This window comes from Onychomys torridus, chromosome 11, assembly GCF_903995425.1.
Source record: "Onychomys torridus chromosome 11, mOncTor1.1, whole genome shotgun sequence".
Classification (NCBI taxonomy): Eukaryota; Metazoa; Chordata; class Mammalia; order Rodentia; family Cricetidae; genus Onychomys; species Onychomys torridus.
The window spans coordinates 22,692,226-22,710,086 of record NC_050453.1 but is presented as its reverse complement, the minus strand read 5'-3'; the positions used below and the strand labels follow the sequence as shown (position 1 = coordinate 22,710,086).

At 40.9% G+C, this 17,861-nt stretch overlaps 1 protein-coding gene across 1 annotated transcript in view; it reads left to right on the top strand.

The window, feature by feature from the left end:
• Copa (COPI coat complex subunit alpha) overlaps positions 1 to 17,861 on the top strand; it is a 48,157-nt gene that overhangs the window by 14,466 nt on the left and 15,830 nt on the right. Inside the window, exons 7-14 of the mRNA XM_036203054.1 lie at positions 4,999 to 5,108; positions 7,625 to 7,724; positions 8,840 to 8,975; positions 10,516 to 10,598; positions 12,900 to 13,050; positions 13,908 to 13,974; positions 15,208 to 15,283; positions 17,134 to 17,216. Of these exons, the coding sequence (XP_036058947.1) occupies positions 4,999 to 5,108; positions 7,625 to 7,724; positions 8,840 to 8,975; positions 10,516 to 10,598; positions 12,900 to 13,050; positions 13,908 to 13,974; positions 15,208 to 15,283; positions 17,134 to 17,216 (806 nt within the window). The remainder of the gene's footprint in view (positions 1 to 4,998; positions 5,109 to 7,624; positions 7,725 to 8,839; positions 8,976 to 10,515; positions 10,599 to 12,899; positions 13,051 to 13,907; positions 13,975 to 15,207; positions 15,284 to 17,133; positions 17,217 to 17,861) is intronic.

Sequence of the window (17,861 nt, the reverse complement as noted above, 5' to 3'; positions counted from 1 at the left end):
AGTGCTAGGACCATTTAGTAGTCACTGTTTTTATAAACCATTAGTGAATAGCAAGTGAAAAGAATGGGTTCCTGAATACAACATTTGGAACATTTTAGTAGCAATTACAGTTTATGTATTGTACCAAGGGAATTGCGCATGGTCTTGCATGCTGTAATCCGAGCACTTGGGAGGTAGAAACAGGAGGATCAGGAATTCAGAGTTATTCTTGACTACATAATTAGTTCAACGCCAGCCTGGACTATATGAGACCCTGTCTCAACAAAACCAAAGCAAGTCAAGGAGAGAGGTGGGCAGTTGGGAGAGTGGGGTCATTGTACCATGATGTCTCTGCAGTTTTTAATAGCTTAGAATTGCAAGACAGTGGTATAAACAAGACTGTTTTGGAGATAGGGCAGTTATGTTCCCCCTCTAGGGCTTTGCCATTGCAGTTTTCCGTCAGACCGACGAGGCTATTTGAAGTACACCCAGATGTGACCAGCCATGCCAACAGGAGGAGCTCAGTACAGGCACTGTGAGCCTGTGCCCTCTCCTCACTGCCAGTACTGGGGAGCTTAGCATTCATTCTGCAGTAACCTAGCTGTGGCTTTCCATAGGGTTCCTCCTTGCACACATTCAAGATACTCTCACTGTCTCAGGAAATATGTCCCTAATGAGGTTGGCTCCCAGCTCATGCTGTCCCCACTGATCAGGGAAAGTTATGTAGAGCAGGTTGAGTTCTGTGAGAAAGGTGCTAAAGGAAGTATCTTTTTATGTGCATTGGTGTTTTGCCTGCACATATGTCTGTGTACAGACAGTTGTGAGCTGTCATGTGGGTCCTGGGAATTGAACTCAGGTCCTCTGGAAGAGCATTCAGTGCTCTTAACTGCTGAGCCATCTCTCCAGGCCCTAGAGGAAGTATCTTGAGTGACTTTTCTCAGCTTTCCTAGGACTGGTGTACAGCTGATTCTATCCTAGAGCACACGTGAATTTCATTCCCAAACTGCTGTAACATCGGTTGAGAAGGCCTTATGCTGCTCACTTTGAAAGTACCACTTGTGCCACCTCTGCTAGCAGCATGTTCCCTGTGGGCCAGCTAAAGTGTTAGGGAAGTAAATATACATTTATAAATCTGTTCATTAAAATAAGTAGCAATTTGAGCAGGTGAAGTGACTAGGTTCTCATTTGTGACCGTGAACTGCCCAGGGCAAGAAGTATTTTCTTCACTTTTTACAGGCAGAAAAAACATGTTTACATCAAAATTAAGGACCTTAGATTAGAGGAGTGAGGGAGAGTATGACCTTAGTGGACTTTGTGTTACTCTTGAATGTGTGAGTTGCATGGATTGCTATGTGGTATTGCAATTGCTATAATTTGTAAATGTTATAGTGAGAATATTGTGCTAACTTGCTATACTAATGTGAATGCTCTTTATCATTTCTTTGCTGACTCTGTTGACTTAAAGTAATCCCTTAACCAGAGTGGAAGGAGATGCTTTGGTATTTATTAAGTGGAAGAGCATTTGGGTTAGACTTTTTACACTTACAATTTCCTGTCCTCAAAATTAACATACTCTTCAGAATTCCATTTTGCTTTAGTTCAGGTAAGTCTGAACACAGTAAGAGAAAACAGCTTTCTGATCTCTTAGAGACTGACAATAATATTTACAAGACAGGAAAGGACCTTCTGAATAAAGGACTGAGTACTCCCAAATTTAGGGGACTGTGACATTTCTGATTATTTTGGCTCTCTTGAAACAAACACTCTAAGTTTTTGGGTAACAACAAGAGAATGCAAAAGCATTCTTTAAAGGCAAAGCAATCCCTTAACACCTATCCCATGTGGATTTAGCCCCTGGAACTAAATATTCTGTTAGCCTGGCAAAAGTCATTTGTTTTTAGGGGAAGAGTTTTAAAAACTAGCTGTGGAAGGTGGGTTACTGTTTTAGCTTGTGCTTCCAAGTAAACTGTCAATTAAATTATTTTAATATGCTTACAACTTTGCATGTCAAGCCCATGTAATTCAGGCTCACTCTTTGAAATATCCACTAAAATATATTAATATTCTGCCAAATCCTTTTCTCATCCCTCTCTCTTTCCTGCTTCCTCTGGTCCCCACTGGGAGGCATACAATAACTGGTCCATTCTGAGAGTGTTCTCTTCTCCCTCTGGATTTGGGTAGCTGCTGTAGAAATTTTCCATCTGTCGCTCAGTCTTAGTGAGTGGCTTGTTGAAGGCTCAAATATTTCTTCTCTCAGTATCTTTTCACTGCCTGTCACTATTCATCTGTTTCACCCTTCCCCTTTCCCTCGATCATTGCAGGCAAGTGCAACAAAGGCTTCAATTCTGTCGTACAGCTTTCTTTTTAATGTGTTTGTTAGAGCTTATTGGAGGTGAAATTCCTCACAGCTGTCTGCTTTTGTATCTTTCTTTGAACCTGTTTCATACACTAGCCTCATTAGAAAAAGTTGACAGATCCTGTTAAAGGGACAAATGGAATAAGTAAAAGACATAGCTGTGATCGTGTATTTATGAAGCTTGAGGAGAGTGCTTCTCTTTTCCTCACTTGTACCTACAAGGATTCTCTTGAATGAGGCATTAACTAATGTAAACTGCTCCTCCAGTGCTGAAGTTCAGTACTAGCCTAACAGAAGAAATGCAGTGTAGTTTACAACAATGGCATAAGTTCAGTCATTGAACTTAACCTTTTTTTCTTTCTCCGCAGATGCCACATTTTAGTCTGAAGCTTCTTAGGTTTTATTTTCAATGATATGTTTTATTTAGTCCCTGTTTTATGTATGAGTGCTCTGTCTGCATGTATGTCTGCATGCCAAAAGAGGGTATCAGATCCCACTAGAGATGGCTGTGAACTGCCATGTGGTTGCTGGGAATTGAACTCAGGACCTTTGGAAGAGCAACCAGTGCTTTTAACTGCTGAGCCATCTCTCTAGGCCCCATTCCCTGTTTTAAAATAGTGTCTTTAAAAAAAAAAAAAAAAAAAAAAATATATATATATATATATATATATATATATATATATATATATATATATATATTGATTGATTGTACTTATTTATTATATACACAGAAGAGGGTGCCAGATCTCATTACAGATGGTTGTGAAGCCACCATGTGGGTGCTGGAAATTGAACTCAGAACCTCTGAAAGAACAGTCGGTGCCCTTAACCTCTGAGCCATCTCTCCAGCCCTGTTTTTGTTTTTCGAGACAGGGTTTCTCTGTGTAGTTTTGCACCTTTCCTGGAACTCATTTTGTAGACCAGGCTGGCCTCGAACTCACAGAGATCCACCTTCCTCTGCCTCCTGAGTGCTGGGATTAAAGGTGTGCGCCACCACCCTGCTTGTTGAAAAAATTTAACAAATATTAGGTAACTTTATCTTACCATTTTTTCTCCCAAATATTTTAAAAGGATTTTCATCCCAATTTTGTTTTGTTATATATAATTTGGTATGATATACATGTATCACCTACTTCTAAGGGTTGTTATCAGAATTAAATCTGATACTGGTACTTTGTACTATAATTTTGGTTCTGGTTTTAACACAAGTAGTCAGCTTTCTCCAACCCCTCCCTGCTTTTTGAAATGGGGCTTTGCCCAGTAGCCCAAGCTAGGCTCAAACTTACTATGTAGCCCAGGCTCAACTTGTGGCAGTCCCCCTGTCTCTACCTCCTGTGCTAAAATTGCATGTATAAGCCACCACAACTTACTTCAAGTAGTCATCTCTCTTTTTTTTTGTTTTGTTTTTTTCGAGACAGGGTTTCTCTGTGTAGCTTTGCGCCTTTCCTGGAACTCATTTGGTAGCCCAGGCTGGCCTCGAACTCACAGAGATCCGCCTGACTCAAGTAGTCATCTTTTAAAGATGTGTAGGTGAATCATGCTTCACCACTGCATCTGTGCTTCTGAACAGGTTAACCCCAGTTATTCTTCTCACATCTGACTCCACAGCACCAGGAGACAAATTTTTGAAAAAAATTTGAAAAACAAACAAACAAAACAATAAAAAGTTATCAGCAAGGGGTTGAGGATTTAGCTCAGTGGTAGAGTGCTTGCCTAACAAGCACAAGGCCCTGGGTTCCATCCTCAGCTCCAGGGGAAAAAAAATTATCAGCAAAAAATAATTCCTCCCAGTGAAACTAGCCTCTAGAGGTTTTAATGGAAAAATACATATGTTCATATCTGTAAGTAGCCTTATGCAAGAACATGAAAAATCATAACAGTTTTAATTATTTGGTGTCCTGTCCAAGGGGCTAGTAGGAAGTGTGAGTACACTTTTTGCTATTACGTTAATGCTGTATCTTCTCACAGTATTTGTAATGGTTCTTCCATACTAGATAACCGTTTTAATATGTGTAGTTCTACGATGCATCTGCAGAATCTCTGTACTTGCTTCCAGTTTGGAAAACATTGAAATGTGATCTCCCCCAGGGCATTTCTTTACATTGCTTTATTATGAGGATTGGAGATATGGCTCACTGGGTAAGAACGCTGACCACTCTTCCAAAGGACCTGGGGGTTCAATTCCCAGCACCCACTTGGCAGCTTACAAAGACCTGTAACTTGAATTCCAGAGGATCTGTAGCCTTCTTCTGGCCTCTGAGGGCACTGGACATGCATGTGGTGCACAGATGTACATACTCATCAAATAATAAAATACATTTTTTAAAAAAAGTAAAAAAATAAAATTTTAAGATGATGGGAAAGTAGACATTGAATGATTACCATTTGAGGCCACGTTTGGGGAAGATTGAAATAGACAGCCCTTTGAGGTGAGATTTAGTGTTGGAAATTTGGGTTGGCTCCCAATAGGGGGTCTTTTAAGAGTTAAGGAAGGAGCTAGTATATACATAGGTAGGTGCTTATGGGCGCCTTTCCTCCTTCCATGTTTACTTGTCACTGTTTCATTTTATCTCAGTCTTTCAGTATACCTTTGTGTGGTTCTGCTACTTTGCTCTTATGACATTGTATTTGCATCTTTCACCCCACTCCTTAACCCTCCAAAGGTCTAAGGAAAAAAAATTTGTCTCCTGGTGCTGTGGAGTCAGATGTGCGAGGAATAACCGGGGTTGACCTGTTCGGAACCACAGATGCAGTGGTGAAGCATGTACTTGAGGTATTTATCTGTTGCTGTTGGTAAGTATGTGCTACCCTCTAGGGGAGCATCTCAGTGTGCTGTTCATTTCGTTTTCAGCTCTGTATGAGTGTGTGATGTGTAGGCATGTGTGCCACAGCACGTGTGTGGAGTCCAGAGGACAAGTTTGTAGAATGGGTCCCAGCATTTGAACTGTGGCTTAGGGAGCAAGCATTTTATCCACTGAGCCACCTCGGTGTCCCACATTTCTCATTCTTTCAGCAAGTTTTCAGTGCCAGGCACTATCTGAGGTGGGGATAGTACTGTAAGTAAGCCAACAATGAAAGGGAGATTATGTGTCATCTCGGGAGTGTTATGTCATCTTACAAATCCGGTGGGGAGAACTGTCACAAAGCAGAGCCCAGTTTTAGGTATTGTGGAAGGAGGGTCCTAAAGAAATTCAGTGAGAAGGACTAAGAGCCAGTATATCTAAGAAACTTTGTTCACAGTGGGGAATAGAAAGCACAAGGAAAAGAAACTAGGTTTTCTAGTGGTGGTGCACGCCTTTAATCCCAGCACTTGGGCAGCAAAGGCAGGCGGATCTCTGTGAGTGCAAGGCCAGTCTGGTCTACAAAGAACATTCTGGGACAGCCAGGACTGTTATACAGAGAAACCCTGTCAAAAAAGAAAGAGGAAAAAGAAACTAGATTTTTCTAAAATAAAAAAAAAAAAAAAAGAGTCTAAACCATATAACTATTCACTAAAATGTGTACTGTTTAATCTCACAGATGGAAAAAAATGAGATTTAGAGAAATCACACAGTTAGCCAAAGTCCAGGTGTATGCAGTGAATGTTGGGCTCCAAACATGGCTCTAACTTGGAAACCCAGATGCTTTTACAAATAAACAGTACCCTTAAAAAATGCTTATGAATCAACATTTATCCATAATTCTGTCAAAAAAATGAAGTACAGCTATATAAATAGAATAGAGGCTATCTTGAAGTTGTCATCTTTAAACTTTTTGTCTTAATACTCTTTTAAATTTTCATAAGAATTCCAAAAAGTTTATTTATGTGTTATAGCTGTTAATTTTAGCCATATTTGAAATGAAACAGGTTTTTTTTTTATTTAATTTATTTTTATGTATAAGACTATATTACTTTCAGGGAAGCAAGGAGTAGAGGGAAGGGAAATTGTGGTTGGGATGTATTGTATGAGAGAAGAATCTATTTTCAATTAAAAAAATTTTTTTAAAGTGTTTTATTTGCAAATATATCTGTACCATATGAATGTCCAATGCCTTCAAAGACTGGAACAGGGAGAGCACTAGATCCTTTGGAACTGAGTTGTAGGCAGTTATGAGCAGTTGTATATGGTTGCTAGGAACCAAACCTGGGTCCTTTTCAAGAAAAGTCAGTACTCTTAGCTTATGAGACATTTCTTTAGCCCCTTGTTGTTGTTTTTTTTCCCTTCCTTCCTCCCTCCCTCCCTCCCTCCCTCCTTATTTTTGTGCTAGGAATTGAACCTGGTACCTTGCACATGGTCAGTAGATGCTCTACCATTGAATTACACCCCCAGCCTAAAACTGAGAACCTTTAAAAATATGGACTTCGTCTTTTGAAAAAAAAGGCGGGGGGGGGGGGTTGGAGAGATGGCTCAGAGGTTAAGAGCATTGGCTGCTCTTCCAGAGGTCCTGAGTTCAATTCCCAGCAACCACATGGTGGCTCACAACCATCTGTAATGAGATCTGGTGCCCTCTTCTGGCCTGCAGACATACATGCAGGCAGAACTTTGTATACACAATAAATAAATCTTAAAAAAAAAAATGTACTTTGTCAGCATACATCTCATTAGCTGTCAGAACACTGATGTCATTACCTGTCATGCATCCTATGGAAAACATAGATAATAACAATAAAAGCAAATAAAGTCTTAGGATTAGGAAAATAGCTTTGAACTTACAGACTTTCCAGATGGATCTTGGAACTCTTCCAAGGGATTCCAGATCATGCTTTGAAAACTTCTGCATTAATTTATAAAATAAATAAGATGTTACAATTACTTAGAGAAATAAAACATGCATAGACAAGTGGAAAGGAAGGTAAAACATTCTAGATACAAATAAAACTGAATTTCCTGGTGGAAATCTTTGGAATGACCCATGAGAATTTGAAGTAGTAGTGGACAGATTGACATGGTTATTCTAATGTCCAGAGCTTTACAATAAGCCAGGTATAATGCCACATATCTGTACTCCAGGAGAAAGGTCTGGAGTTCAAACCCAGCTCAGTCTATACAACAAGACCCTGTCTCAAAAAACCAAATCAAATGAAAATAAAACAACAGCACACGAACTTTACAGTGGCACAGTTCCTTGTCTTTTCCTTGAAGAGTGTTCCAGAGGGCTGGGGAAGAGCTCTGTGGTAGAGTGCTAGCTTAGCATATGCAAGGTCCTGAATTAGAGCGCCCATATGCAGAAAAAGAAATCCCCAAGCATGATTGCCGTGAATTGTGTCTCTAAAGCTGTTTTAGAAGACCCACCTTTTCTTCTTAACAGGGTCATGATCGTGGAGTAAACTGGGCCGCCTTCCACCCCACTATGCCCCTTATTGTATCTGGGGCAGATGACCGGCAAGTGAAGATTTGGCGCATGAATGGTGAGTGAGGCAGTGGTGGTGTTGCCAATATCCAAGAAAGTGACCGCTGGCCAGCAAGGGAAAGTAGCCAGGTTCTCTGGACTTTGATCTATTTTCTTACCTTAGGTGATTATTTCCTGCTAGTTCTAAGTGCACAGTCATTACCTCTTCCATTTTCCCCCATGACTGTTACCGATTTTGAGAGACATGAGCATAGTTAAGAGTAAAAATTCATGCAGTCATTTGATAGATAGTGACTTTTTTAGATTGTGTTCAGGACTCTGTTTATATTATTGTGACTAGAAAACTCCATGCCATAGAGTTTATATTGTTCTAAAATGTCAGCTAGTGATATATACCAAGAGGATAAAATAGAATAAAAGCATAAAGAATTTTTTAATTTAGGCATTGCAGTCAGTAGGGGCTCAGAATAAAAGAACAGAAATGTACAGAAAAACTAGGAAACTCAGAGCTGAGATAGCGTGTGATAGTAGCTCCAGCTACTCAAGAGGCAGAGTCCGTAGGATTATTTGTTCCTAGGCATTCAAAGCTAACCTGTGCAACAAAGCAAAACTTTGTGTCACCTCAAAAACAAAGGTGTTGGGGCCAGAGTAACTAACAACAAAATGAAACCAAACAAACAAGCAAAATACATAAAAAGGAAGTGACTTACACAAAAGACATTGCCCCATTTGGGGAAAAATTAGTATTTTGCAGTAGTACTTAGCACTTGTAAGAGTATCACAGCTAGCTATAGATCATGTGGCAGTATATCCTTGCAGTTTCAGCATCTATGAGGTTGAGGCAGGAGGATCACAAGTACAAGATCAGCCTGAACCACGTAGCAAAACCTTGTTTCTTCAAAACCTTGGGGCTGTAGAGACGGAGGACCTGATTGTGGTTCCTAGCATCCATGTCGGGTGTCTCACAGCCACCTGTTACTCCAGCTCCAGGGGATCCAATGCCTTTTTCTGGCTTCCAAAGGCACTATACTTAGATGCACAAACCCACACACAGATAAACACACATAATTAAAAATATAAATAAAATCCTTTTTTTTTTTTTTTTTTTAAAGGATGTTGGCTTTATAGATCCCAGAGTTATAGAGAATTGTGATAATTCCTTTTGTTCTTCAGAATCAAAGGCATGGGAGGTTGACACCTGCCGGGGCCATTACAACAATGTGTCTTGTGCTGTTTTCCACCCTCGACAAGAGTTGATCCTCAGCAATTCTGAGGACAAGAGTATTCGAGTCTGGGATATGTCTAAGCGGTAAGGAAATTATTTATATTATGTGACCAAATTCAACAGAAAGACCCTTCTCTGTCTTATTCTCTGTCTTTGAAAATCAGATTAGAAACCAACCATGGTAGCACATACCTGTAACGTCAGCACTTAGGTATTGGTAAGGGGATCATCAAGTCGAGGTCATTTTCTGCTATATGGTGAGTAGGAGGCCAATCAAGGCTACCTAAGATGCGGTCTCAAAAAAAAAAAAAAACAGAAAGGCCTGTGAGATGGCTCAGCTTTCCATACAAGCTTGATGGCATGCTTTTTAATTCCTGAACCTACAGTAAAAGAGTGTCATCTCCCAAAAGTTGTCCTCTGACTTCCACACGAGTAGGCCATGTGCACACACATACACACACACATCTTATACAATAATACTGTTTTAAAAAGAAAATCGAGGGGCTGGAGAGATGGCTCAGAGGTTGAGAGCACTGACTGCTCTTCCAGAGGTCCTGAGTTCAATTCCCAGCAACCACATGGTGTCTGTCTTCTTACAACCATCTGTAATGAGTTCTGATGCCCTCTTCTGGCATGCAGTCATATGTGCTGCATACATAATAAATAAATAAATAAATAAATGAATGAATGAATGAGTGAATGAATAAATAAATATTTAAAAAATAAATAGTTCTGATGCCCTCTTCTGGCATGCAGTCATATGTGCTGCATACACAATCAATCAATCAATCAATCAATAAATAAATAAATAAATAAAATTTTAAAAAATAAATAGCCGGGCGGTGGTGGTGCATGCCTATAATCCCAGCACTCAGGAGGCAGAGCCAGGTGGATCTTTGTGAGTTTGAGGCCAGCCTGGTCTACAGAGTGAGATCCAGGAAAGGCGCATAGCTACACAGAGAAACCCTGTCTTGAAAAACTGAAAGAAAGAAAGAAAGGAAGAAAGAAAGAAAGAAGGAAGGAAGGAAGGAAGGAAGGAAGGAAGGAAGGAAGGAAAGAGAAATAAATGGATAAATGGATAAATAAATGGATAAAAAAATTAAATAAAAAGAAAATCAAAAAGTTAGAATATTTCTTTTTTCTCTTTAGTATGAAGAAAAATCAAGTCCTACATTATGAAAATTTAAAGGGTATAATTCTGTGGTAAAAAGGCTTGCTTATTGTGCATGAGGCCCTAAATTTAATACCCATTACTATAAAAAATAAATAAGCAAACAAACCTTGAAGGCTGAAATATCAACACATTTATTAGCTAGAACTCTCCATGTTTTCTTTTTCTTCTCTAAACTTGTCTGAGTTTTTTCCTTCTTTTGAATGTTTAGCTAAGGAGGTAAGAATTGTGATATGAAAATACAATAGGAAATAATAAGGGAAAAAACTGACAAGTCACAATAATAAGATTCGTTTGAAGAAGACTCTATCATAACTCATAACTTCATTTACACTGTTTTCTGTGCCTAATGCATTTTTAAAGTCAGCTTATATGTTTCCTGTTCAGTTTTCTTGTATATGATGTACTGAAGATTCTTAATTAAGTTTTCTTGTGTACTTTTTCGTTTCCTAGGACTGGGGTTCAGACTTTTCGCAGGGATCATGATCGTTTCTGGGTGCTAGCTGCCCATCCCAACCTTAACCTGTTTGCAGCAGGTAAAGACCATGTCTTCTACCCCTCTGATTTAAACATTTGTAAGGTTTGAAAGTGATTTTTTCCATTGGCTTTGTCTCCAGTACAGGGTTTAGAATGACAGAAAGAAGCAGAACTGTCCGAGCCACCTAGTTGAAGCTCTTCTCTTTTTACCTCTCTTTCTCTTGGGCAATAGTGTTCTTTAGTGTTGTTCTCTACCCAGATCTGTTCAACCTTCAGCTCATTCACTTGGATGTGCTCCTAGGAGCTCCTCGGAGACTGTATTGAACACTTAGAGTTCTCAGACCAAGAAACTAGAAGCCAAGTCTAATTCATTTGTTTGTCAAATACATTATAAATATCAGACCTTGCTCTGGGTCCTGGTGTTAAAGCAGTGCATAAAAGAGTCCCAGTCTTGCCAGATATGGTGGCTCATTCCTTTGATCCCAGCACTCAGGAGGCAGAGGCAGGCGGATCTCTGTGAGTTCGAGGCCAGCCTGGTCTACAGAGTAAGTTCTAGAATAGCCAGTACTACATAGAGAGACCTTGTCTCAAAAAAAAAGAAACAAAAAGGTTTTTGTTTCGTTTTTTAATTTACTTACTTATTTCATAAAGACTTTCATGTGAAGGCAGAATGGCTCAGCTGGTAAACGTGCTTGCCAATAAGCCTGAGTTTATTACCCAGAACCCACAGGGTAGGAGGAAACTTGACTCTCAAGAGCAGTCCTCTAGCCTCCACACACATCATGAGGTGCCCTCACCCAGTGAACAAGTAAGTGCAGAAAAAAGTTAACATTCATTTTCATGTAGAGATTTTATTTAATTTTATTTTAAGTGCATTGGTGTTTTGTCTGAACTCATGTCTGCATGAGGGTGTTGGATACCTTGGAACTGTGGTTACTGACAGTTGTGAGTAGCCATGCAGATGCTGGGAATTGAACCCAGGTCCTCTGGAAGAGCAGCCAGTGCTCTTAACCAGTGAGCCACCTCTCCAGCCCAACATTCATTTTTTCAAGTAGATAGTTTTAATGATTTTCTTATTTGCTAAGGACTAGGAAGAATGAAAAATAATATAAATTCTGCCTTCATGGAACACACAGAAGATTGTACTTAAATATGGTAGTATGAAACAATATTAAGAAGATTTGGGCTGGAGAGATGGCTTAGAGGTTGAGAGCACTGACTGCTCTTCCAGAGGTCCTGAGTTCAATTCCCAGCACCCACATGGTGGCTCACAATCATCTGAAATGAGATCTGGCGCCCTCTTCTGTATACATAATAAATAAATAAATCTTAGAAGAAGAAGAAGAGGAGGAGGAGGAGGAGGAGGAGGAAGAAGAAGAGGAAGAAAGAAGAAGAAGAAGAGGAAGAAAGAAGGAGGAGGAGGAGGAGGAGGAGAAGGGGGGCTGGGAATATAGTTTACCAGTAGAGTGCTTTCCTACCTTATATGAGGTCCTGGGTTCAAGAAGAAAGGTCACAGAGATGAATGACAGAAAACCGCTTGGAAAAAGGTTCTAAGTATTGTGAGAGTTTAGGAATGCATTTAGATGTTATATTATTCTGTTATCTATAGCTATAGCAAAATTCTTCACACTGGGTACTTAAAAAAAGAGAGATTTGGGCTGGAGAGATGCCTCATGGGTGAAGAGCACTTGCTACTCTTACAGAGAACTAAGGTTCATTCCCAGCACCCACATGGTAGTTTACAACTGCCTGTTAATCCTGTTCCAGGGGATCTGACACCCTCTTTTGGCTTCCTCATGCACCAGACATAACACAACGTGCATATAATGTGAATGCAGTTACTTACATGAAGACATAAAATAAGAATAAATAGATCTGAAAAAGAAAAAGTGTTTTATTTACCATTAAGGAGGTTGAAAATCCAAGATTGAGCAGCCCAACATTTGCCCTTTGATGACTGTTCCTTTGGCTCAATCACAGTATAACAGAGAGCATCATGATAGGAGTGTTCAAGAGGGAGAGATCACATGACCAGGTAGAAATCCAGAGAGAATTCAGGGTACTCTGTGTAGCAACATTCTCCCCAGGTTGCTGACCAGGGTCCTGCGAGAACATGAATCCCAGGGTGCTTCTCTAATGACCTAGTGACATTTCACTAAGCCTCATCTCTTAAAGAGTCTACCACCTCAGCATCTCACACCAAGCTTCTACGTGTGAGCCCTTGAGGCACACTCCGTCTCCACGCTGTTGTAGATGCCCCTACCCTTTCAGCATGTGAATATATTCCTCTGTGTATCTCCTATTTCTAGCAGTCCTTTTGCCTACAGCTGGTTGTTTCCTCTTTTCTCTCTGTTCTCTAGGCCATGATGGTGGGATGATTGTATTTAAGCTGGAACGTGAGCGTCCAGCCTATGCTGTGCATGGCAATATGTTGCATTATGTGAAGGACCGATTCCTACGTCAGCTGGATTTCAACAGTTCCAAAGATGTAGCTGTGATGCAATTGAGGAGGCAAGTCTGGCTTATTTCTTCTTCTAAACCTTTTCATCTGTTGCACTTCCTCAAGCAGGGCTCTTTAACCAGCCTTTTATGTCTTTGCTATCAAATAGGATTCCCACTGAACAAACCTCCTCAGTTTAAATCCCATTATGGCAGATGCAGAGGTGTCCATGAGGAGAATGGAAGGTCCCCTATTGGGACTGCTAGTGGTTTTGTGCCATAGATATTTTCCTACTAATGTCTGCAAAATCTTTTGCAGATCACAGAAAGCTCCTAGCTAGAGAATAGCCCAACTTGGTAATATAAGTTTGGGCCTTTGTCATTAATGCCTTGAGGAACCTTGTGGCAGAGTGGAGTGTTAGACCTAAATGACTACCTTTACAGCAAACTACCACATCTCTAAAAAGCAGAGCTGTGTCTCTGGAAGATATAACCTCTGGGATGCCTGGCCAGAGGAACTGTGCTTTGGATGCCAGCTGCGTCATGCTGAAACATTCATGGTAGCAAACCCTGGCATGCAGGCTTGATAACCACCCGCTAGTTTCACTGTGACAAAAAGATGGGTTTATGTGACAGTCCCAGGGACAGAAGAAAACAGGCAGAGAAATCACATCATGCCACATTGTGGTGTCCACTGCAATTATGCATAGGAATTTGTACCAGGCAAAACCATCCCCACTCACCACCTTCGGATGAAAATGTGGCTGGTGCTGTTCTTTGCCATTTGAACTATGAAGTAGTCAAGTTTTAATGGAAAGAGTATCTTTTTCCTCAGTATAGAAGTAGTGAGTGTATGTATACTGGACATTGAAGGGCTAATTCTTCTTTTCTATTCTTATACCTACTCAATTTCCTCCTTTCTTATGTAGTGGTTCCAAGTTTCCAGTGTTCAACATGTCATACAATCCAGCAGAAAATGCAGTACTACTGTGCACTGTAAGTAATTATGGAGTCTCTCTAGGTTCTTCTTAGTTTCTCTAAGTATCTTATTGCCCTTAGAGAACCTCTAATGGTATTTTTTGGCTTTTCGAGACTGGGTTTCTCTGTGTATCTTTGGCTGTCTTCGAACTTACTCTGTAGACCAGCCTGGCCTTAAACTCACAGAGATCCACCTGGCCTCTAATGGCTTCTTAAAAGCCCTTTTTCCCCCAGTACTGAAAATTAAATATGTAGGCACCTGTTAGGCAAGTTGACTCTTCCTGATGGACCTCTTAATTGATATTTTGTAAGAGCTAACCCAGTGGACACTCAGAGGCTCACACTAAATGGCTTCAGTTGTTGTAAACCTATCAAGGGTTTGTGAAGTGGTCAGAGGGAATGTTTGGAATTGTTTGTTGTACACAGGAAGTGCCTTTTCTGTCCCTTCTGCTCAGGTGAACATAGAAGACCTGTGTTGGAAAGCTGGTTCTTTTTAGTGAAGTCACCTTCCAAATTATCGGGGCCCTCCCTGTTTTCTGCCACACAGTTTGCAAAAAAAAAAAAAAAAAAAAAAAAAAAAAAAAAAGAAGAAGAAGAAGAAATGGCATTCTAACTTTAGTATCCTGGTAGTTGAATGAAAATTGCTTTCCCTGTATAGCTTTTTATACGTAATCTTGGCCTTTAATATCTAATACTACCATATTCTCATGACAGTTTTCTTGAATGTCTTCTTAGATCTGTTTTGTTTTCCTTTTCTTTTTCAAGTAGACTTTTAAGTTGACAAGTATATTCAGATGAGGCACCAGGTTCCTCATCTTTTAATTTGTGGAATAGAGAGAAATCTTTGGTTTTGTTTTGTTTATTTATTTATTATATACACAGAAGAGGATGCTCATTACAGATGGTTGGGAGCCACCATGTGGGTGCTGGGAATTGAACTCAGGACCTCTGAGAGAACAGCCGGTGCTCTTAACCTCTGAGCCATCTCTCCAGCCCCAAGAAATCTTTGTTTTTATTCAGATAATATCTGCATTTTTAGGGGATAGTGAGAATAGTGCCATCGGTGCTTGGTTGTTTGGCTAAGAGCATTATAATTCTATATATAATAGGGAAATAACTCGAGGACCCTCTGGGTGCAGGTAGTTGGAAGTTCACGTTCAGTGTTGTCTGTGTTGCGGTAATGTTTCCCCGTCAGAAAAAAACAGTGTCTTCAGGGCTGCTCGCTAAACATATTTTCCCTTTTCCCTGCAGAGAGCAAGCAATTTAGAGAACAGTACCTACGATCTGTACACCATCCCCAAAGATGCAGACTCCCAGAATCCTGACGGTAGGCGCTCCTCGTCTCCACCTCTCTGCTTCCAGCTCTCCTCACCCGTATCATCACATCCCGCCCGCAGGCCGCGGCCACATCACTCATGTCTGTTGGCAGGTGCTGCTGACAGTTGTACCAGAGGCGATTGTAGTGTGAAATATTCATGTTCTGCCTCCATTTTATTACCCCAGCTAGATATATATATTTTATAATTTGGTTATTAGAAACTCTCCATTTTCTCTTTCAGCACAGCATGTTATCCTAGATTACTGTCAGCTGATATGACTTTCACCCTGGTAGTTTCATTTATTTAAAAATGTGGCTCCAGTCTTCCAATGTCTCATCCTGGGACTGGGGATTTATTCTCGCCTATCTATATCCAGATCCGATTTGCTTCCTTTCGCACGTCAACAAGATGAGGCTGCTAACAGCCCCATGACCCACCTGGGATCCCAGGATCCAGCTGAGACCCCGCCTGCCTTCTTCACCACCACCATTCCTTGTTGATGTCCTTACTGTTAGAACTGCTGACAAACCATTCTCCAGTGGAGTGGAATCTCATTCATGTTTATTCCACAGACCCTGCCTTTTACCAGTACATTTTGATATTTTATATTCTCCAAAGTTCTGAGAAGTATTTTGCTAGGTCTGTCCCTTTTGTGAGTGCCAACTGGTCATTATTATTGTAATACTCTCTTTTGTTTGTTTTTGTTTTTTTTAGAGGGAGTGTGTATGTGTATGAGACAGGGTCTCACTGTATAACCCAGAGTAGCCTAGAACTCATGGTTCCCCTTAGTACTGGAATTACACATTATGCCAATTCATTTTATCCTTTTAAATGTGCTCAGGGTGAGATGATGAGAGAAACAGGAAACCTATATATATTTGGGATCCATAAAGTCAAATCTCTCTCACAAATTAGTCAGCTAAGCCTCCCTAACTAAATTTGTGATTTGGTGCCTCCCAACCCACTTTGGTTTTTGTTCTTTTTTCATATCTGTTAACAATCAGTAGAGCTTCTGTTATCCATCCTTTAAGAGGGATAATGATTATAGAGGTGTGGTCCAGTGGTAGACACCAGAGAGAATGCAGAAGCTGGAGTAGTTTGGGTTGTGGTAAAATTTTGTTTTGTAAATTCTTTGGCATTCCAGGTACCAGAAAGTACAAAGCAAGGCTGGCCAGCATGTTGTTGTTTTCTATTGGTGTAACAGATAAGACTATTTGAATATATTCTTTACAAGTTTCTCAGAGAGTAGAGTATCCATTTCAGAATTCTAATCAGCTGCAAACTGAGGAACATTTTATGACTCTCCTCAGGGCAATAATGCTGAATTGACATTCACAGAGCAACAGCTTGATGCTGGGTTGCCCAGCACTGAGCCTGTCAAGATTTAGCCGGAAGTGCCATGTCCCACCCTGCCCTACTAGGGGGCCGGCATTAGCATGTTAAAAGCAGCAGAGCAGCTGCGTCCTGGGGTGGGGTTCTGTCACTTCTCCAGCTTGTGTAGATAGGAGGGCTTAGACTTTGACAGGCTGCTTGCTGTGCCTCAGCTTGGCCAGGAAGGCCCTGCTCGTTAGCTTGATGGAGTATGCTGTCTCCCAAGATGGGCAGCATTTCTGCCAGTATGTGGTGCTGGCTGAAATGCAGCCACTTGGCCTAGAGATAAGAGGCTTGGCAAGGGTGGGGGCTGGAGTTTGGAGGGAACTGGTGAGGAAAAGTCACTGACAGTAGCCTGAGGTTATGGCTGAATTAGTTAGGAAGCAGCTGAACTGGCGAAGCCAAAATGGCAGCTCCATGGCACCTGACTCTGTCACCTGCCAGTGGCTCACCACATGCTCCCACACTTTGGTTTTGTTCTCTTCAGCCCCTGAAGGGAAACGATCCTCCGGCCTGACAGCGGTTTGGGTTGCTCGGAATCGGTTTGCTGTCCTAGATCGCATGCATTCGGTGAGTTAAGGCTAAAAGTGGAACCTTAGTTAGGGAGGGTGATGGCAGTGTTAGGTAAAGAGCACTGTTTTCCCTTGTGATCCTTGGGCACGGGGTCGCCCTCTAGCCCTAGACTAATTCCTTAGGGAAGACAAGTTGATTTGATCGGGTTGATGTTCCTGGGGCTCTAGGCTTCTGAATTTAGAGGAGCTATGACCGTCAGACTTGAAGTATATTGATATTGTTCATATACGCAGGTGTTCCTCCCTGTCTCACTCCCCTTATTGCTGTTTAAAATGTATTAAGTTTAGAGAGCCAGGCATGGTGGCACACCCTAAAGCTGAGGTAGTCCTGGTCCACAGAACAAGTTTCAGGATAGCCAGGGCTACACAGAGAAACCCTGCCTCAAGATAGATAGATAGATAGATAGATGGATGGATGGATGGATGGATGGATGGATGGATGGATGATAGGTGGGTAGATAGATAGATAGATATGGAGTGATAGAGAGATAGTGAGCGAAGGTCTCCCAAGAAAAAACTCAACTAAAGCTTAATTCCTGGCTATTTTCTTTCTAACTGATTAAGAAACTCAGATTTAAGCCAGTCAGTGGTGGCACATACCTTTAATCCCAGCACATGGGAGGCAGAGGCAGGTGGAGTTTGA